Source organism: Heloderma suspectum, chromosome 1 (assembly GCF_057233095.1).
Source record: "Heloderma suspectum isolate Gila_16-S chromosome 1, 16-S_ref, whole genome shotgun sequence".
NCBI lineage: Eukaryota > Metazoa > Chordata > Lepidosauria > Squamata > Helodermatidae > Heloderma > Heloderma suspectum.
This window is the reverse complement of record NC_139458.1, coordinates 151,837,836-151,854,067: the sequence shown is the minus strand read 5'-3', so window position 1 is coordinate 151,854,067 and position 16,232 is coordinate 151,837,836. Positions and strand designations below refer to the sequence as shown.

The following is a 16,232-nucleotide window of genomic DNA, read 5'->3' as shown; positions in this document are numbered from 1 at the left end:
AGGTTTTGTTGTGCCTTTGTTTGGAACAGCCCCCTCCCTTTCAAGCATGACATATTTCTCTAGATTGATCCCCATCGTCACCAGTGTCATTCTCTACTCTGCAAACTGAGGGACAAATTAAAAAGGGTATGTGAGGCAATTCAACCAGCATTCAACTTACCAGTGAGGCCACGGGTGCAGAGTCTGGGAGCCAAATCTGGCCCTCTGGGATCCCCCCAGTTAGCCATGGCCCCATCTTCCCCTGGCCCCACATGCTTTCCCCCAGCCACTGATTGTTTGGCAGTTTCCTGGCTTTTGTGCAGTCCTCTCCCTTCCCGTCTCTTAAGGCTGAGTTGCTGGCAGGAAGACCTTGAAGCTCTAATGTGTTGGTGTTTTGGGTATTTTGACCCTGCCCCCCCCTTTGCCTTTCACCCTGCCCATCACTGGAATATAGCCCCCCCAGATCTTCTCTGAAATGGAATCTGAGAGCTAGCGTGGTGTAGTGGCTAGAGTGGGGACCCAGTGGATCCCCACTCATGGCCCAGTGGGGACTCAAGAGATCCAGGTTCTAGTCCCCACTGGGCCATGGCCACTCACTGGGTGACTTTGGGCTAGTCACAGATTTCCAGCCTAACCTACCTCACCGGGTTGTTGTTGTGAGGATAAAATGGAGAGGGGGAGGATTATGTACACCACTTTGGGTCCCTTAAGGAGAAAAAAGGGATATACATGAAATAAATAAATAAATAAATAAATAATTTTGGCTTCGGGCTGAAAAAGGTCCTGCAAGCCTGAGCTAGGCAAACATGCGAGTCAGGAACAGGGCTCTGTTGCTAGCCCCATCCCTGACATGGTGCATGTTATGTGACCCCGCCGCACTGGCATCCGTGCATGGAGCATGAGCCTGCCTGCAAGGATCCATGCTCAACGCAGAGATGCCAAGGGGGAGCTTGTGGCCCCTGCTCCGCTCCTTGCTTGTGTGTTTGCTTAACCAGCCAGTGGAAGGCCTGAATAGGGCTTAAGATCTGACGGTGCTCTGAAAGTATGGGATGCTATTACATTGCTAAAGATAAATAGTTCCCGGACTGGTTCCTGCTTGGATGGGGGCCTGCTTAGGAACTTGTCTAAGTGAACCACTCAGTGCTTCCTGGTTGTATCAGCAGGTTATAAGTGTCATAAATAATAAAAATGAGTCTTTCTGTCTTAACATTCCTGCAGGCCAGAGTTGACAAGTATTTCACATAATATTTCACCCATATGACTTCCATTGTTCTCATATATTCCTTATTATAAGTTGGTTCCAGGTTAAGTTTAGAGTCGACCTATTGAAACCAGTTGGACTTAATTTAGGCATCAACTTACCGTTGTTGCCAAAGTCAACACATACCATTGTTTTCAAGTTGTCTATCTAAATATGACTAAATCTGGAACCAACCCTCTGTGTTTTTTCCTTTGAGATGTTTTGGTAATAGTGTACACAACAGTCTAGAACTCGAGAGGCAACATCATTCTCCTCCAAAACCACAGACTGGGACTATCCTATTTCAAATGCTCTGCTTCATTCCTACCCTTGACTGGGAATGCAGCTTCAACACTTCTGATCACCAAATAATGGTGTGAATAACTGTTTGGCCTGATTTTGACCTTTGTTTATACCCTTAAATGTGAACCAACCCAACCCATGCAGTCACCCCTTCCTCAAAAACGATATGGGGTCTATCTCTAAACCACTCAACTACCTGTCTCTAGTCTCTCAGAAATTACTGTGAAACCTGCCAAGTAACTAGGGTCTCTGGCTACCACATTCGAAGTTCCAATTCAGTTGACCCTCAGTGGGAAGGAACACCAAGAAAGTGCAGCTCTGTAGCAGACAGAGATTGCTGGTACATAACAAGTATCTTATATATTGTGCGTGCGCTCTCGCTCTCTCTCTCTCTCTCTGAACAAGCTGGCCTACAAAGAAATCTAGCTGAAATAAACCCTTAGGGGGTGTCTGTCTTATGGATCTAAACCTTTAACAGGTCTTCCCTCCCCCAAGAAAACCTTGGGATCTGTATTCTGTGAGCATGGGGCTTAAGAGGGAATCCTCTGCACTCTCACTAAACGACCATTTCCAGCATTCTTTGGTGAGAGCTACTTGGCAGTTAAATTGACAGAAAATCAATATGCTTGCACAGTGCAGATCTATCTGTTCCCCAATAAGAACAGTAAGATCATGCAATGGGCCCTGAAAAGAGTTTGAATTTTAAAAGACTGGCTTTTACCATTCCTTAAGCACACATTTTAGAGATACCTTTTAGAGATACCTTTTTCAGCACACAGTTCTTGCTTCCGATCCAAGCCCCATGGGTGCTTCTGAGCCGTGTTTGCTCCACTTGAGCCTTGCACCCATGCATATGGCCTGCCTATGCAAAATGATGTTTATGCCCGTAATGCCTGCTAGATACTTGAACCCAAGGCCATCCAGTGAACACCAACATTGGGAGAGTCCGGACAGATAAGAAGTACTGCCTCACATTGCAGTTCAGCTATGAAATTCATAGCTGTCACTACAGATAGTGATAGTGATGGCCGCCAACTTGGATGGCTTTTAAAGGGGATTAGACAAATGTATGGCAGTTAAGGCTATCAATGCCTTATTCTCCAGCAAGGCAGTATGCCTCTGAATACCAATTGCTGGAGGGGACTATTGCACTCATGTCCTGCTTGTGAGCTGCTCATAGGCTTCCTCTGTGGGAGCAGAATGTTGGACTAGATAGGCCTTTGGTCTGATCCAGCATGGCTCTTCTTATGTTCTTATACTTCTGTGCTCACGAAGGGCTTGCAGGGGGGGGGGGGAAGCTGACGACGACTGAGCCCTACCAGCACCTCAGCTGGCTTCCAACTCTCTTGACAGCTGCTTTGCAGTGATGGTGGGGAAGATGCAGTGGTCACATCTATGGTGACAAAGGAACTGAGCTTCTAAAGGCCCTTTCCCTGGGTTCTAGCCTTGCAGATCTGCTTTTCTGTTTACTTTGGAAAGGGCAGAGACCATCCATCCATCTATCTTAACTTACCTGATTTTATCCATATCCTGCACCTTCCATGGATAATACTCAGGGCAGTGAGAGAGATGAGTTTTTACTGTTACTTTCAACCAGGTCTTGCAAGCTGTTACATTATTGTGAGAATTTGAATATCTTGCTTTTCTTCTATGATCCAAAAATATGTCTGTCCTGCCCCCCGTCTCCCTACACCACTCCTTGGTAGAGCTGTCTGTTGCATCAATCTTCTCAGAGACACCTCATGACTTCTTAGGCAGGATTTCAAGATCCTTGCACAGTTTTACTTCTGATGCATAGCTTTTCGCACTTTGCTTATCTGGGAGTAAAGTATGGCAGACCTAGCTTCCTTGGAGTTGGAGCTTGATAAGATCGCACTCTTTGCCAAAGTAAATAAAAGATTTACGCGGACCAATTGAGGACTCGCTATTTCTAACATTGAGAAAGACATATGTATGTTCCATTTTCAGCCTCTCACTTTCACCACCACCATCAAATTTATCTATGTCTAGCTGACTGGAGCCAACTTTTCAGTGTTTATTTGTAGCTCAGTACTTCTGATGCCATATGTCTGTGGTGTGAAAGAAAAGGATGTGACTGTTATTATTGTGAACATGTTTTTTGGTTAGGCACAACAGTTCTCTCTCTGTAGATTTTCATACAGTCAGGTGTTGGATGGTGGACAATACCGTCTTGTTTAATGATCTTTTGTGTCCTGAGGCTAAACCACAAGAATTCATGTCAATGAGGCAGAAAGAAATGTATATTTTTTGTAATGCAAATGTGAGTTTGGAAGTTTACTGGCAAAGGTTGTAAGGAAACAGGGCCAGCTCCAGGCTTGAGGAGGGCCTCTGGTGGGCTGCTCCTACACTATAGAGCCCTCCTCCGATCCTGTGGCAATGGCATTCGTCCAATCAGTGCCAGGTGGCTGCCATTTTGATTTACTACAGTGTCCCCAGGGTAGCATCAGTTTAGGAGACTTCCCCATCTCCTTGTGAATCTCATTCTCTAGTAGTGCCTTCCCATACCTGATACTCCCCCGCCCAGATGTGGTGGACCACAACTCCCTAAATCTCCAGCCAGCATAGCCTGGCTAGGGATGATGTGAGTTGTAGTCCACCACACCTGGAGGGCAGCAGTTTGGGGAAGGCTGCTCTAGTACATATACCACACTCTCCAACATTTCATGGGTGAAAGCAGGGACACTCTCAGATACTTGTCACAGTGCTGTAGGGGGTGTCTTTACGACAACGGAAGGAGAATCAAATGGTGGCTTACCTGGATTTTTCAAGGATCTGGCTTTCGTCCGTGCAGGTCTCCACGAAGAGTGCACTGCACCATTCTAATTTGCTTTTCAGGAACATACTTCCGTGTGTGTGTGTGTGTGTGTGTGTTGGAGTGCACATCATAAGACTGGCGGAGGCTGCTCAACCAATAAGAGAGGCTCCCCCCTCCAGGCTCTACCCCCCATCTCCTTCCCCTGAAGCTCCTGTAATGCGACGGTTTGAAGCTTCACATTAATTACTTCCTTACAGCAATAAAGCAAACAGTAAAGAAATGCAGCATCAATATTTAGGGAACAAGCCTCACTGACCACAATGGGAGTTACTTCTGAGGAGACACCTGCTTCCCCAACCTATGCCCAATCCTGCCAATTTTTTTAAAATTTATTTCCTTTTAAAACTGCTTTAGCAAGCACTACCCCTTATCTCACTATCTCAGTATCTCATTATCCTGTATTTGCCAGCAATTCCTATACCCCTTATCTCACTATCATGCTATTGCAAGGGGTGGGTACTGCCAACAAAACCACTATTTTGCTTTAATGCTTTACTTAAAAAAAAAAAAAAGATAGAGGCTGCCTGGAGCTCACCTATACTTTGTGGCGATGGCCACCAGAGTTTAGTGGTAGGCCAGGGGGAGTAAATGCCACGAGGCAGCTCAGAACTCTGGGGGCCAGCTGTGAAATGGCAGAAACATTGGGGGGAAAAACAGGCAGGGAAAACATTGGGGAAACACCTGTTTTGAGCAGGTCATTGAGGTCACAGCCAGGTGAAAGACACAGCTCTGAGCAGGGAAATTATGCCAGAGTAAATGTGGAGCGTTGGTGCACACCATAACAGAAGCGCAGACAAACCAAAGTAAGGAAAACAATTGGACTAAAACTAGTCTCAGAAGAACCATTTTTTCAGCATGAAACTCTGGGGTGGCTGCAAGATGGCTATGACGTCATGTGCCCTGAACAACCTCCAAATGCAGCAACCTCATAGTAAATTGCTCGTGGAGACACCCCTGAAGTCTCCTCCTCTCCCATTACACATTCCTGGAAGGTATTTGCTGCCTCCTGTACACTGTACTTATGCATTCTGAAATAGCCTGTGCTGCAGGGGATCTAAAGTCAACTGTGTTAGTAAAGTGGCCATTACACGCTTCCCCTTAAAAAAAACAAACCCAAACCTGTGGAGGTTTAATTGAATGTTCAATCTCACTATGGATCTAGTTGCAACTTTTAACTATATAGTAGCTATAACTCAAATATGCACAATAACTTGTACTATTTGGATTGGTGTTTATGGGTGCTGATGCTAGTGGTGGTGAAAGAGAAGCAATGCACAAGTGGTCTGTAGCTGTCGAGTACATGCTTTGCATTTAGAAGGACCCAGGTTCATTCCTTGGCATCTCTGGGTAGGGCTGGGACTATTGTCTGAGAGCCAGTACCTGTCAGTTTAAGGCAGGGTGGGAACCCTTTTTCATCCTGAGGGCCGTATTGCCACCCAGGAAACCTCCCAGGGTTGCGTGCCACCAGTGGGCATGGCCACAGCTACCCCCCCCCCAGCCACACACAGACTATCCACAAACACACATTCACACACACAGATCCCCCCCCCCCACCCTTCCATGCAAATCAGCTGAGGAGTGGGGCATTTTTTATCCCCATTATAGTGCACTGGTTGGGGAGGTTCAAACCTCCCTACAAAGTGTGCCATGATGGGGATTAAAATTGGGTGCCCTCTGTTCCTCCGGCATAGAGAAGCTAAATAGCAGAGGGTCCCAATCTATATTTCCATTGTGGTTTAAACCTCCCAGCTCAGCATGCCATAAGGATGAAAGATTAGCAGGCTAAGGGTGCAATCTTATGCATATTTAGACAGAAAAAAGTCCTACAACTCCCAGCATTCCCCAGCCAGCGCATACTGGGAGTTGTAGGACTTTTTTCTGTCTAAACATACATAGGATTGTGCCCTAAAGCTCTTATCTCCACAGGTTCCCCATGCCTGGTTTAGATAATACTGAGCTAGGTGGACCAATCGTCTGACTCAGTATAAGGCAGCTTCCTCTGTGTCCACATGCCTGCATTCACATGTGTGCACACTAAAGTCAATGTACCTCTGTTAAGAACAAAACAATATAAGAAAGAAATGCTGGAACAGGCCGTCTTCCCGCTGTGGCCAACTAGATGCCTATGGCCACAGCAGGTTATGAGTGCAATAGCACCCTTCTGCTCAAGTTCTCCCATAACTGGTACTGAGAGGCATTGTGACTAGTAGGCATTTAAAGCCTTATACAACGTTCTGGGAGAGGGGCTGAAACTTGAAGAACAACTTTGTAAAGGCTTCCCCAAGCATCTACCAAGAAGGCAAAACAAGGACAGTGTTTTACCAGGGGCTGGAAAAAAAGGGCCCATCCCTTGTAAATACGAGAAGTTGATACATGTCTAGATGGAATCCAAAGAGTCAGGGTCAAACTCATGTTTAAGAACTTCACTTTAGTCTTGTTTGTTTTATATTACTTTTACAGCAACATATTTAAAGTGGCAGTTCACATGTTTACATGAGACATAAATCCTGGAGGGGAGAAATTACACTTACAGGGCACAGGTTTGTTTTGTTAGGCCATTTTACTTACACATTAAATAGCTGTCGGCAAGAGGCCTTGGTTGGTCATAAATTGTCATCCCTACAATATAGAATGCTCTGTTGATTTACAGCGCAGCCCTTTCTCCAAATGGATGTAACTACTGCTAAAGAACAAGAGCCTCTCAGTGACAAGGTGGGGTGGGGGACGGACTGGAGTGACTGCTCTTGACTGGTGTGCAACAAGATTTAGCATTTAGGACAGAGGTGGTCTTTCTTTTTGGCAAGTGTGCTGTCATGATCATGGGTTTAAATAAGAACCAATAAGGGCACAATCCTATACATGTTTAGACAGAGAACAGTCCTGTTGGCTGGAGAATGCTGGGGAATATAAAAATACAGAAGAAGGTGTAGCCCTGATGCTGGCTCAGCTATTTTAATGACTCATCCTGCAGTTCCTGGGTTGGATCCATGGCTGTCTTTCCACGAACAGAAGGGTTCCTTCCATCTGGGAAGGGTTCGGATCCAGCAAAGCATTTCCACTGATGGAACAGGGAAGGAGGCAATCTTCATGGAGTCCCTCTTCCCCTTGCAGTCCCTGGTCCCACCTCCAAATTCTGCACCGGAATTAGGGATGTCAGAGAAATCTGCAATGGATTCAAATGAGTTTTGATTTCTATGAATCCGACCTGGCTTTTTCTGAGCCATGCAGATTCAGCAGATTTGTGAGCAATTTTTAAAAAACCACAAAAACGGGGGGGGGGGGGATTTGTGCAAATAGCATTAGCACAAGTGGTATGAAATTCTCATAGATCCCTAAAAAAATATGATTCCATCAGTGAGTGGAACGATGGAACAAAGGATGCCTGACAATCTGTGGAACACAGACAGAATGGATTTAACAGAATCAGTACATCCCTAGTTGGAATCAATGGAGATTTGGAGGGGGGCGCTACGCAGGTGTGCATGGAATTTCAGGGAAAACATTGGTGGGGGGTTGGGAGGAGGTCAACTTAAACTCCTTTCCCAAAGTGCCATGATCAGGATTGGGACTACACACACTGATATGAAAGTAAAGAAAAATAGCAGGCTCAACTATACCAATGTGATTAGTAAAAAGTGTAGTTTGGCCCTCAGGCAATACTCCTGTGCGGGGAGGGGGGAGAACCTGGATCCCATGCCTTTTCCCCTATCACCATGCTTTGTAAGGGTGTCTTTCTCTAAACTCTGTTAAGACAGAATGGGCCAGTAGTCAAGTCTAAAATATGAAATGGTGACCCTCTTTGGGAAGGAGCCATAGCTCAGTGTTAGAGCACCTGCATCACATGCAAGTCTTAGGTTAAGTTCCCACAGTCTCCAGTTGAAAGGATCAGGTAGCATGTGATCCCAAAGATCTCTGCCTGAGTCTCTGGAGAGTCATTGCCAGTCAGAATAGGCAATACTGGGCTGGATGGACCAATAGTCTTCAGAAGCAGCTCGTTTCCCATGCCTGGAGACGGCTTTCGCCACTAATCTGTTGAGATGTGAGATAGGCAGCAATGCAGCAATGGAAAGACAAGCAGGACTGGATGCCGGACTACATCAGAGGTGGGCACTTTGTGGCCCTCCAGAAGTTTTGGCCTACAACTCCTATCAGCCCTAGCCAGCATAGCCAATGGTGAGGGTTGATGGGAGTTGTAGGCCAAAATATCTGGAGGGGCACAAGTTGCCCAACCCTGCTCTGCATCATAGGCTGGTTCATGTTTGCTCCTGCTCCTGCCCAGGTGTGTCACAAATGACTGGTGTCCAGGCCATTTTCCTTTGACATCAAAGCAGCATTGGAGGGCTGCACGTATCCCACAATTCCACATCATGCAGCTACAGAACTGGATGTTCTTAGATGACCAGATTCAATGGAGAATGGATTTTAAATGCTTTTATACAGAGATGCCTGTTTCCAACTATACAGATACGAAATAAATAGGAAAAAAAATGACACATTGGTCATATTTGTTTATACAAGCTACAGAATTATATCAGTGCCTTTGAGAAATTCAGTTGTGGGGTCATTTCTTAACTGAGCACCTTTCCATTCAACAGGAAGTATAGTTTACCTTGCATAGGCAAGTGGTCAGGATTTGACCCAGAACAATCAAGGTCGTCTCACACATCATGCAGAGAAAAATCTAGAATTTCCCCAAGTGTACACGCCACAGGGAGCTGCAGCCTATCACAGCCCCCTGACAAGGATACTTGTAGGAGTGCCTGCAAATGTGTTTGTCACTTTCACACTTTGCATTTTTACGTGTACACACAGAACATCTTACTCATGAACTTAAAAAAAAAAGTAATGTGTAAATCTATGATTCTGCATGGTGCTTTGGCTATCTTTCTACTGTGACTGCAGGCTTAATAATGACAAATGGCAATCATGAAAAAAATTACTTTTTTAATGTACAAAACTTTTATATACAGTTTCAGCATGTGACTGCCATCCTTATGATGTAGAAAACAGCTAAAAAGGTCCTGAAGATATAAAGACAGAACAATTCAGCTACAGTACTCTTATTAATAATGAATGTCTTCTATACAGAATATATACAGAGCCAGTATTGTTGTTATAATACTATTACAGTAAATAAAGGAAGACCACCATTGTAAAGCTGAAGAAAGTAATGGCTAAGCAGATATTTTTTCTTCTCCCCCCCCCCCAACAGTTTACAAGTGCTCATATCCATATGCACCCTTGCCACCAGGCAATATTGTGATTGGTTAATTCATGGGACGTCCAAAATATTCTTAGCCCATTATGGTTCTCTACAACTCTAATTCCCCTGTTTCAGTCCTAGCTAAAGAATGAGAATCCAGTTTATTTTATCAACATTTTATCATGAATTTTTCACATTCTTACCCTTCCTTGAGATGTGTTATACTGGATTACTCAGAAGACCCAATACTTTTTAGCCACTTTTCAAGCTTTCATCATCCTTTGTGAATGAGAAACCAATACATTTTGGATGCTTACACCAATTTCAGTTGGACTTCTAATTATGTCGAATTTTCATGTTAATTTTTGACATGTTTAAAGTCACGATCAAAGCAATACATGAAACATCCAAAGGAAAGGTTAACCAATGTAAAATGGATGTGGAAATCTAACCTCTGAAAGCTTTGCCAGACGAAACATTTGACATGAGAAACAGGATCCTTTTCCATGGCATCAAATACCAGACCTGGGGTGAGTACTGCATGGAGGGAAAGCACCTTTGGCATATAATCAGCTATGCCAAATAACCCTGCACATGCCAAATAACTGTATTTATGGAGCTGACAGTGCTCTAAGTGATTCTGTGGACCTCTATTCCCATAGTAATTTAGGACAGGTGCATACATCCACATTTCCTGATATGGTCACTTGTGCAAGACATCCCACTGAGTTGCAGCTCAGAAAGAATCACGTGGAGGTGCCATTTGTATGACCCCATGTTCCCTATTCCCCTTCATGGATCACTGCCTTGTTGTGGCGAAGGGGCTTGCGTAACTCAGTGAAGCCATAAGCTATGCCGTGCAGGGCCACCCAAGACGGACAGGTCATGGCAGAGAGTTCTGACAAAATGTGGTCCACTGGAGAAGGAAATGGCAACCCACTCCAGTATTCTTGCCAAGAAAACCCCATGGAACGTATCACAAGGCTAAAGGCCTGGTGTGCTATGGTCCATGGGGTCACGAAGAGTCGGACACGACTGAACGACTGAACAACAACAAACGTTCCCTATTGGATACAATACAATAAGGGACTCCATATCCCTTACTGGAGGCAATACACATTGTCATTGTGAGCTGCACAAAGTGGTCCTTGCTCAAGCCATTATGACTGTACAATTTGCAGTAGTTGCATGTACGGTCCTATGCAAAGTTCCTAGGTTATAGAAATGACAGCTCTACATAATTCTGGCTGTGCTAATAGGCCACCAGCAGCCTTGCATGATGCTGGAGGAGACTGTATGGGATGGCTAGATGTATGAACTTCAGTTTAGAATATTGATCAAAGTTGTGAGCAAAGAGGGGCTGTGGATCCATATTTCCTTGAACAACCGAGCTTAAATTAAAAAATAAATAATGGTAAAATATCACCATCATCAAACTGTACAAATACATAATGCAGGGAATTTACGGTATATTATGCTTTCATGTCTTTGTGCTATCGTTTTAACTCTGTTCAACCAAAATGCACAGTAAAAACAGATAAGGTATATCTGTCATACAAGTGGACTTCTGCTTGCTCAATGGGATGCCCCCTTCCTCTCCTTCCCTGCACCCATACATGCTTCCCAGATCTGCTTTGGAGAATGACCCAGCCTCCAAACCTGGAGCAGATTTGGGGGGCATGCAGTGGGGAGCTGCAAGGGGGAGGTGGAATCCATTTTGCCAGCAGTTGAATGTCCCACTAGGCTAGTGGATAGTGTTGGGTACAATCCATAGAGATGATTGCTCGACGGATACTGATGTCTTCTGATGTGCAATGCCATTGATTTGTGTTCGAACAGATGAACCCAAATCTAGTGAACTCCTTTGCGTACATGCACAGGTTTCTATGCCTAGAAACTTTTGCAGGCGGCCCTTAAATAATGATTGCCAGGTTTCATAATTTTCAGCAGCGCTGCACATTGAAGCAAAGCTTGAAAAATAATTAGATCCATGTGGGGAGAAAAAGAAACCACCGTGTTCCATGAATCATTTAATATAATTGTGCAGTATTTCCACAGAATGAAGTGCACAATGCTGAAGACTTGAGGCTACTTTCTCATGCGCAAAACTGCCACAATGTGGAGATGAATATGTGCGCGCGGGAGTGTGTGGGTCTTTCTATTGGTGCAGTGATGTACACATATAGCAGCGTTTTGAGACACACATGGCAATTTTATGACCACTTGGTGGGCAACAATACTATATACATAGGGTTGTATCTAATGTTAGTCTAACCTAAGCCCCATTCATTTCACTGGGTCTGTTCTAAGGAGGGCTAACACTGGATACAACCCATATGATTGCACAATTGCCACGTGTCTTGGAAAGGACAACATCATTGTTATAGATGTGCATACAGCACTGATCTTAATTATCCATCTTTTTCATTTGTTCACATATCCTGCCTTTCTCTAAGATACTCAAAGCTTACAACAACCCTGCAAGATAGGGCGATGCTGAGAAGTAGGGACTGCCAAAAGCCATGCAGGATCCTCTTTGTACTTTCAACTCCAATATGAAGTCAACAGAAACTAAGAGTGATATGCATTCTTTAAAGAACTATTCTATGCCATGCACGGCAGGGACCTTTCTCCTACTAGTCATATTTTTAAATTAGTGGCATTTTCAAACCTCCACTACATTCTCCATAATATAAATCACCTTGTAAAAATACCCTCTGATAAAAAAAACAGGGCATTAATCTTTCACATCTCCCCATCAATGTGTCCCTCTCAAATGTCTTTTTAGCAACACTGCAATGCCTTATATAAATGCACCTTTATTTTATACATGCTTCTGGCAATACACTTTATTTGACGTTAATGGCCAAGAGATGCCTTGACGATTCAACAACTAACGCACAGTTAAGGCACTTTGCTGCAAAACTGTCCAGGAGCTGATGCTTTTCAGCTAAGCTGCAAGGTACAAAGAGCTATATAGGCCTTATAAACAATGCTCTGTATGTGTGCGCGCACATATGCACACACTTCTGGCCACAAAGCAAAGCATTAAACATAAAGCATACACAGTATGGCTTTTGCATTTGGGTCAAAACGATACATGTCCAATTTGTCACTGTGTCGGGCAAGAAATTGCATTTTTGCAGCAATAACTAGGGGAAAACTGGTAGGGGATAGCAAAAGGTGCTGCTGACAAGGTAGGATTTCATTTGAAACATTGCTTTTCAGTACTTTAGCACATGACTTTCTAGTGTTCCTCATTTGGCAAAGTCCCATCTACTTTTGAGGTTGAAAGGTTGAGAAACTATGAGATACTGAAAACTAAAAAGGGAAGAGGTGGTGGTGGTGGTCAGATTAAAAACAAAAACAAAAAACCACAATGCCAAATGTGGCCTTTCTTTTACAAACATGGTCACTTAGAAGGAATATTCCAGAATAAAGGCGCCCTGAAAAACAAGCACAAAAATAATACTAGAGGTGCATCCTTTCAGTGCTTCTTTTATATAGTTTATACATGTTTGTACAAATACATTTTCCCTTATTTGGAATCCCTTTAATGTATTTAATACTTGTAAAAAAAAGAAGAGCCTACCCTATGGAAACATTTTTTTAAAAAAAGCACATTCATAAAATTGCTTAGCATATAATCTCTTGGATACTTCTAGACAGTTGTGCTTTAAGCATTAAGACATCATGTTAAGAAATTTACTCTCTTCTGCCAGGGTGGTCAACATAGAGCTCATGTCCCCTATTGCCATATTACTAATTCCAGCTGGTATAGATGGCAGTGTCAGGGAGTTTCGGGGGGTCGTAAGGCGAGAAGAGTTCTGGGAGAGATTCTGTAGGATGCTTGGGCTCAGAGTCCCTGACATCAGACTTGAATGGTCACCATCGTCCATGATGGCATCAAAATCTATCTGAGGAGGTTCCAGAACCTGAGAGTCCACGGTGCTTGAGACTTGATTAGCTCCAGGAGAGGGCATGGTGCCTGGCTTGATGTTCAGTGCACACTGTTGCTGTCTTACACTACAGTCTGCATGGTTATTATAATTCCCATTTTGTTCATACATATGTATTTGACCGTAATAGTGCATCAAATGGTTTTCCCTCATGCTATTGTTACATTGCTGTGGCTGCGATGGTGGTATACCAGTTGTTCTCTTGGGGCTGGGCTCTGCCCTTTCCTGCCCTGGGCTCACATCATTAGTTGGGTGTGTTCTCATGTAGCCCAACTGTTGCATAGCACGTATCCCTCGGGCTCTGTTAGCTGGAATGGGATTAGGCGGAGGATGAGGCAATACCACACTGGGAGTGAAGCTCTGTCCAACTGTACCTAGCATATCCTGTTGTGGCTCAAAGTTTTGTTGATTTGAGGTCATTAAAGTAGAAGGTTGATGGAACACCTCCTGTGTCATGGAGAAGTTCATATGGCTTGGCTGAGATGAAAAGCTCTGCTGATGCCCTGGTTCTTCCATGACCTGATTGTGCATTAGGCATTCTCTGTTACTGTTGACCATGGAAACTGGATCAGCCATAGTCTCTATCTGCTGAGAATGGATGTGGGATGCAGGCTTCACTATCATGCTATTACAGGAAGGAGACAGCTGATTGAAGTCCCCACCCATTGTGTTTGGGCTCAGCATTTGATGAACCTGATTGTACACTTCAAGTGAGTTCAAATCCGGATTGTTACTTGGATTCACCTGCTGCTGCCTTGGGTGCATGCAGTTCAACCTTTGTCCATCCACACTTGTATTCTTCTGCACAAATTGCTGCAGGGTCACGTTCATGTTGCTCTGGCCCATCTGCTGATGGCTGAAGTTCTGATACTGGCCGAAGTTCTGCTTCTGATGGACTACGGCTAAGTTCCGCTGAGGGAACTGTTGCTTTGTTTGAGCAGAGGACACATCGACAGTGCCTGAGCTAACTTCATTCCACTGGACTGGCATGTTGTTTTTACTCAAAACAGAGTCAGCCCCAAAGTTTATTTGGCATCCACCCACCGCTGGAGCTGTGTGATTCATACTCACATCTGGAACAGCCATCCTGCGTTGGCTTAATAGATGGTTATGTTGCACTTTTGCATTCACTTGGAAGTTCTGCATCTCATTTCTGTACCCCATGGAAGAGTTATCTGCAGTCATCCCATTGTTTTGTGATTTAATATATTGCACTACATCATCAGGTAGTACAATATCGTCATCGCCAACAGAACCATCGGTCTCGTCAGATATTGCTTCCATGGCAATATTTTCACTAATACTTGGAGGCCGTGGGGAATAGACGTGCCTGGCAAGGCTTCCGTCTGAACGCATGAAGTTTGGAAGGTTGAAGTTCCGTCTGTCTGCGGGAGGGTGAAGGGGACTCATGTTGGTGGTGCTGTTGAAGCGGAGGACTCTAGGGAGGGAAGCCGGGTCTCCAGGAGGAGGCCTCCTCACTGGATCGCTTGCACGTCTTGCGCTATTGCCTGGCACGTCGTGTGAGAACGCAGGTGTCGCCCCATACACGTAAGCACTACTGTCACTACAACGCCTTGGCCCAGGAGGGAGGCGAAAGGGAGGCAAAACAGGCTCTGTCCCATCAAGAAGGGGGATTTTGTTCCTCAGGGTTATTCTTTCCATGTTAGGCAAGGGGGTAGGTGGAGGGCCGCCGGTGGCAGCAGCATACTTAGCTTTCAGCCTGTACTGCTGAGCTGGTGTGAGGTTCAGAAGACCTGGGATCCCGCTACACTGGCTGGCATCACTTGACCTGCGGGAGGCATCAGTGGAAATGGGGTCATAGGAGTCAGCAGAACTCGTGTTGTTTGGGCGGTTTCCAAACGGTGATGCTTCACTGGAACGGCGGCTGGAGAAGTAAGGAGATATCCCTGATGACCTGCGGCTGACGGTGTAGGCAGAGCTGATGGTGCTGGTGGAGCTGTCGCGGCGTTCAGCTAGTTGGTTCAGCATTGTAACCTCGTTGACGGACAGTTCTGTTATCCTTGGGTTAGGCAGAGCTGCAGACGTACCACCCATGTTGTCCAGTAGACAGCCTGAAGGAGAAAAATGAAGAAAAAAGTGATGTAGGCTTGTTAGTCACAGATGGCAGAAGAAAGGCAACTCCATTGCTTGTACAGTGTTACTTGAATGCATTCTCTTACCTCACCTTCTCCCCACATACACAGGTGTTATCTGTGCTGTATGTCTTCCGTGTAATATAAATTCAGGCTGTTAAAAGGGCTGCTTACCATAGGCTGGGGACAGACAATCATTTTAAAGAAATGTGAAGATAGTATGACAGAGCTATCATTTCCTATGGTTGTACACGCTTTCTTTTGTTCTGCCATCAGCTTTGGAAAAATAAGGTTTTACAGATTGTCTGAAGTACTGTGAAAACCTACCAAACCTGTTTGATCAGAGATGACTGTGGGGCAGATACTATCGGCAAAGATACTTTTCTTGTAGAAAAAACACCTATCATCTGTCCCCAGAGTAAGGAAATGTACATTACAGGGCACAGAACATCAGGGAAGAGGGCAGTGAAAGGCAATAAAATGACTGCTGCAGGGTCGTACATTTAATAAGCAATGAAATAGCCTGTGAGATAATTTCTTAGGGCTAGGCTATGTCAGAATGAAAAATATGATGGGCATAGTGGTTCATTTAAACTAGTACAATTGATCAGCTGTGAAG

General features: G+C 44.6%; 1 protein-coding gene across 2 annotated transcripts in view; it reads right to left on the bottom strand.

Moving 5' to 3' along the window:
- Positions 1-9,287: 9,287 nt before the first annotated feature.
- The window catches only part of GLI2 (GLI family zinc finger 2), a 251,506-nt gene continuing 244,561 nt past the window's right edge, over positions 9,288-16,232 (bottom strand). For both annotated transcript variants that reach the window (XM_084829566.1, XM_084829556.1), the window contains exon 13: positions 9,288-15,592. In XM_084829566.1, coding sequence (XP_084685692.1) covers positions 13,245-15,592 — 2,348 coding nt within the window. In that variant the 3' untranslated portion in view covers positions 9,288-13,244. The remainder of the gene's footprint in view (positions 15,593-16,232) is intronic.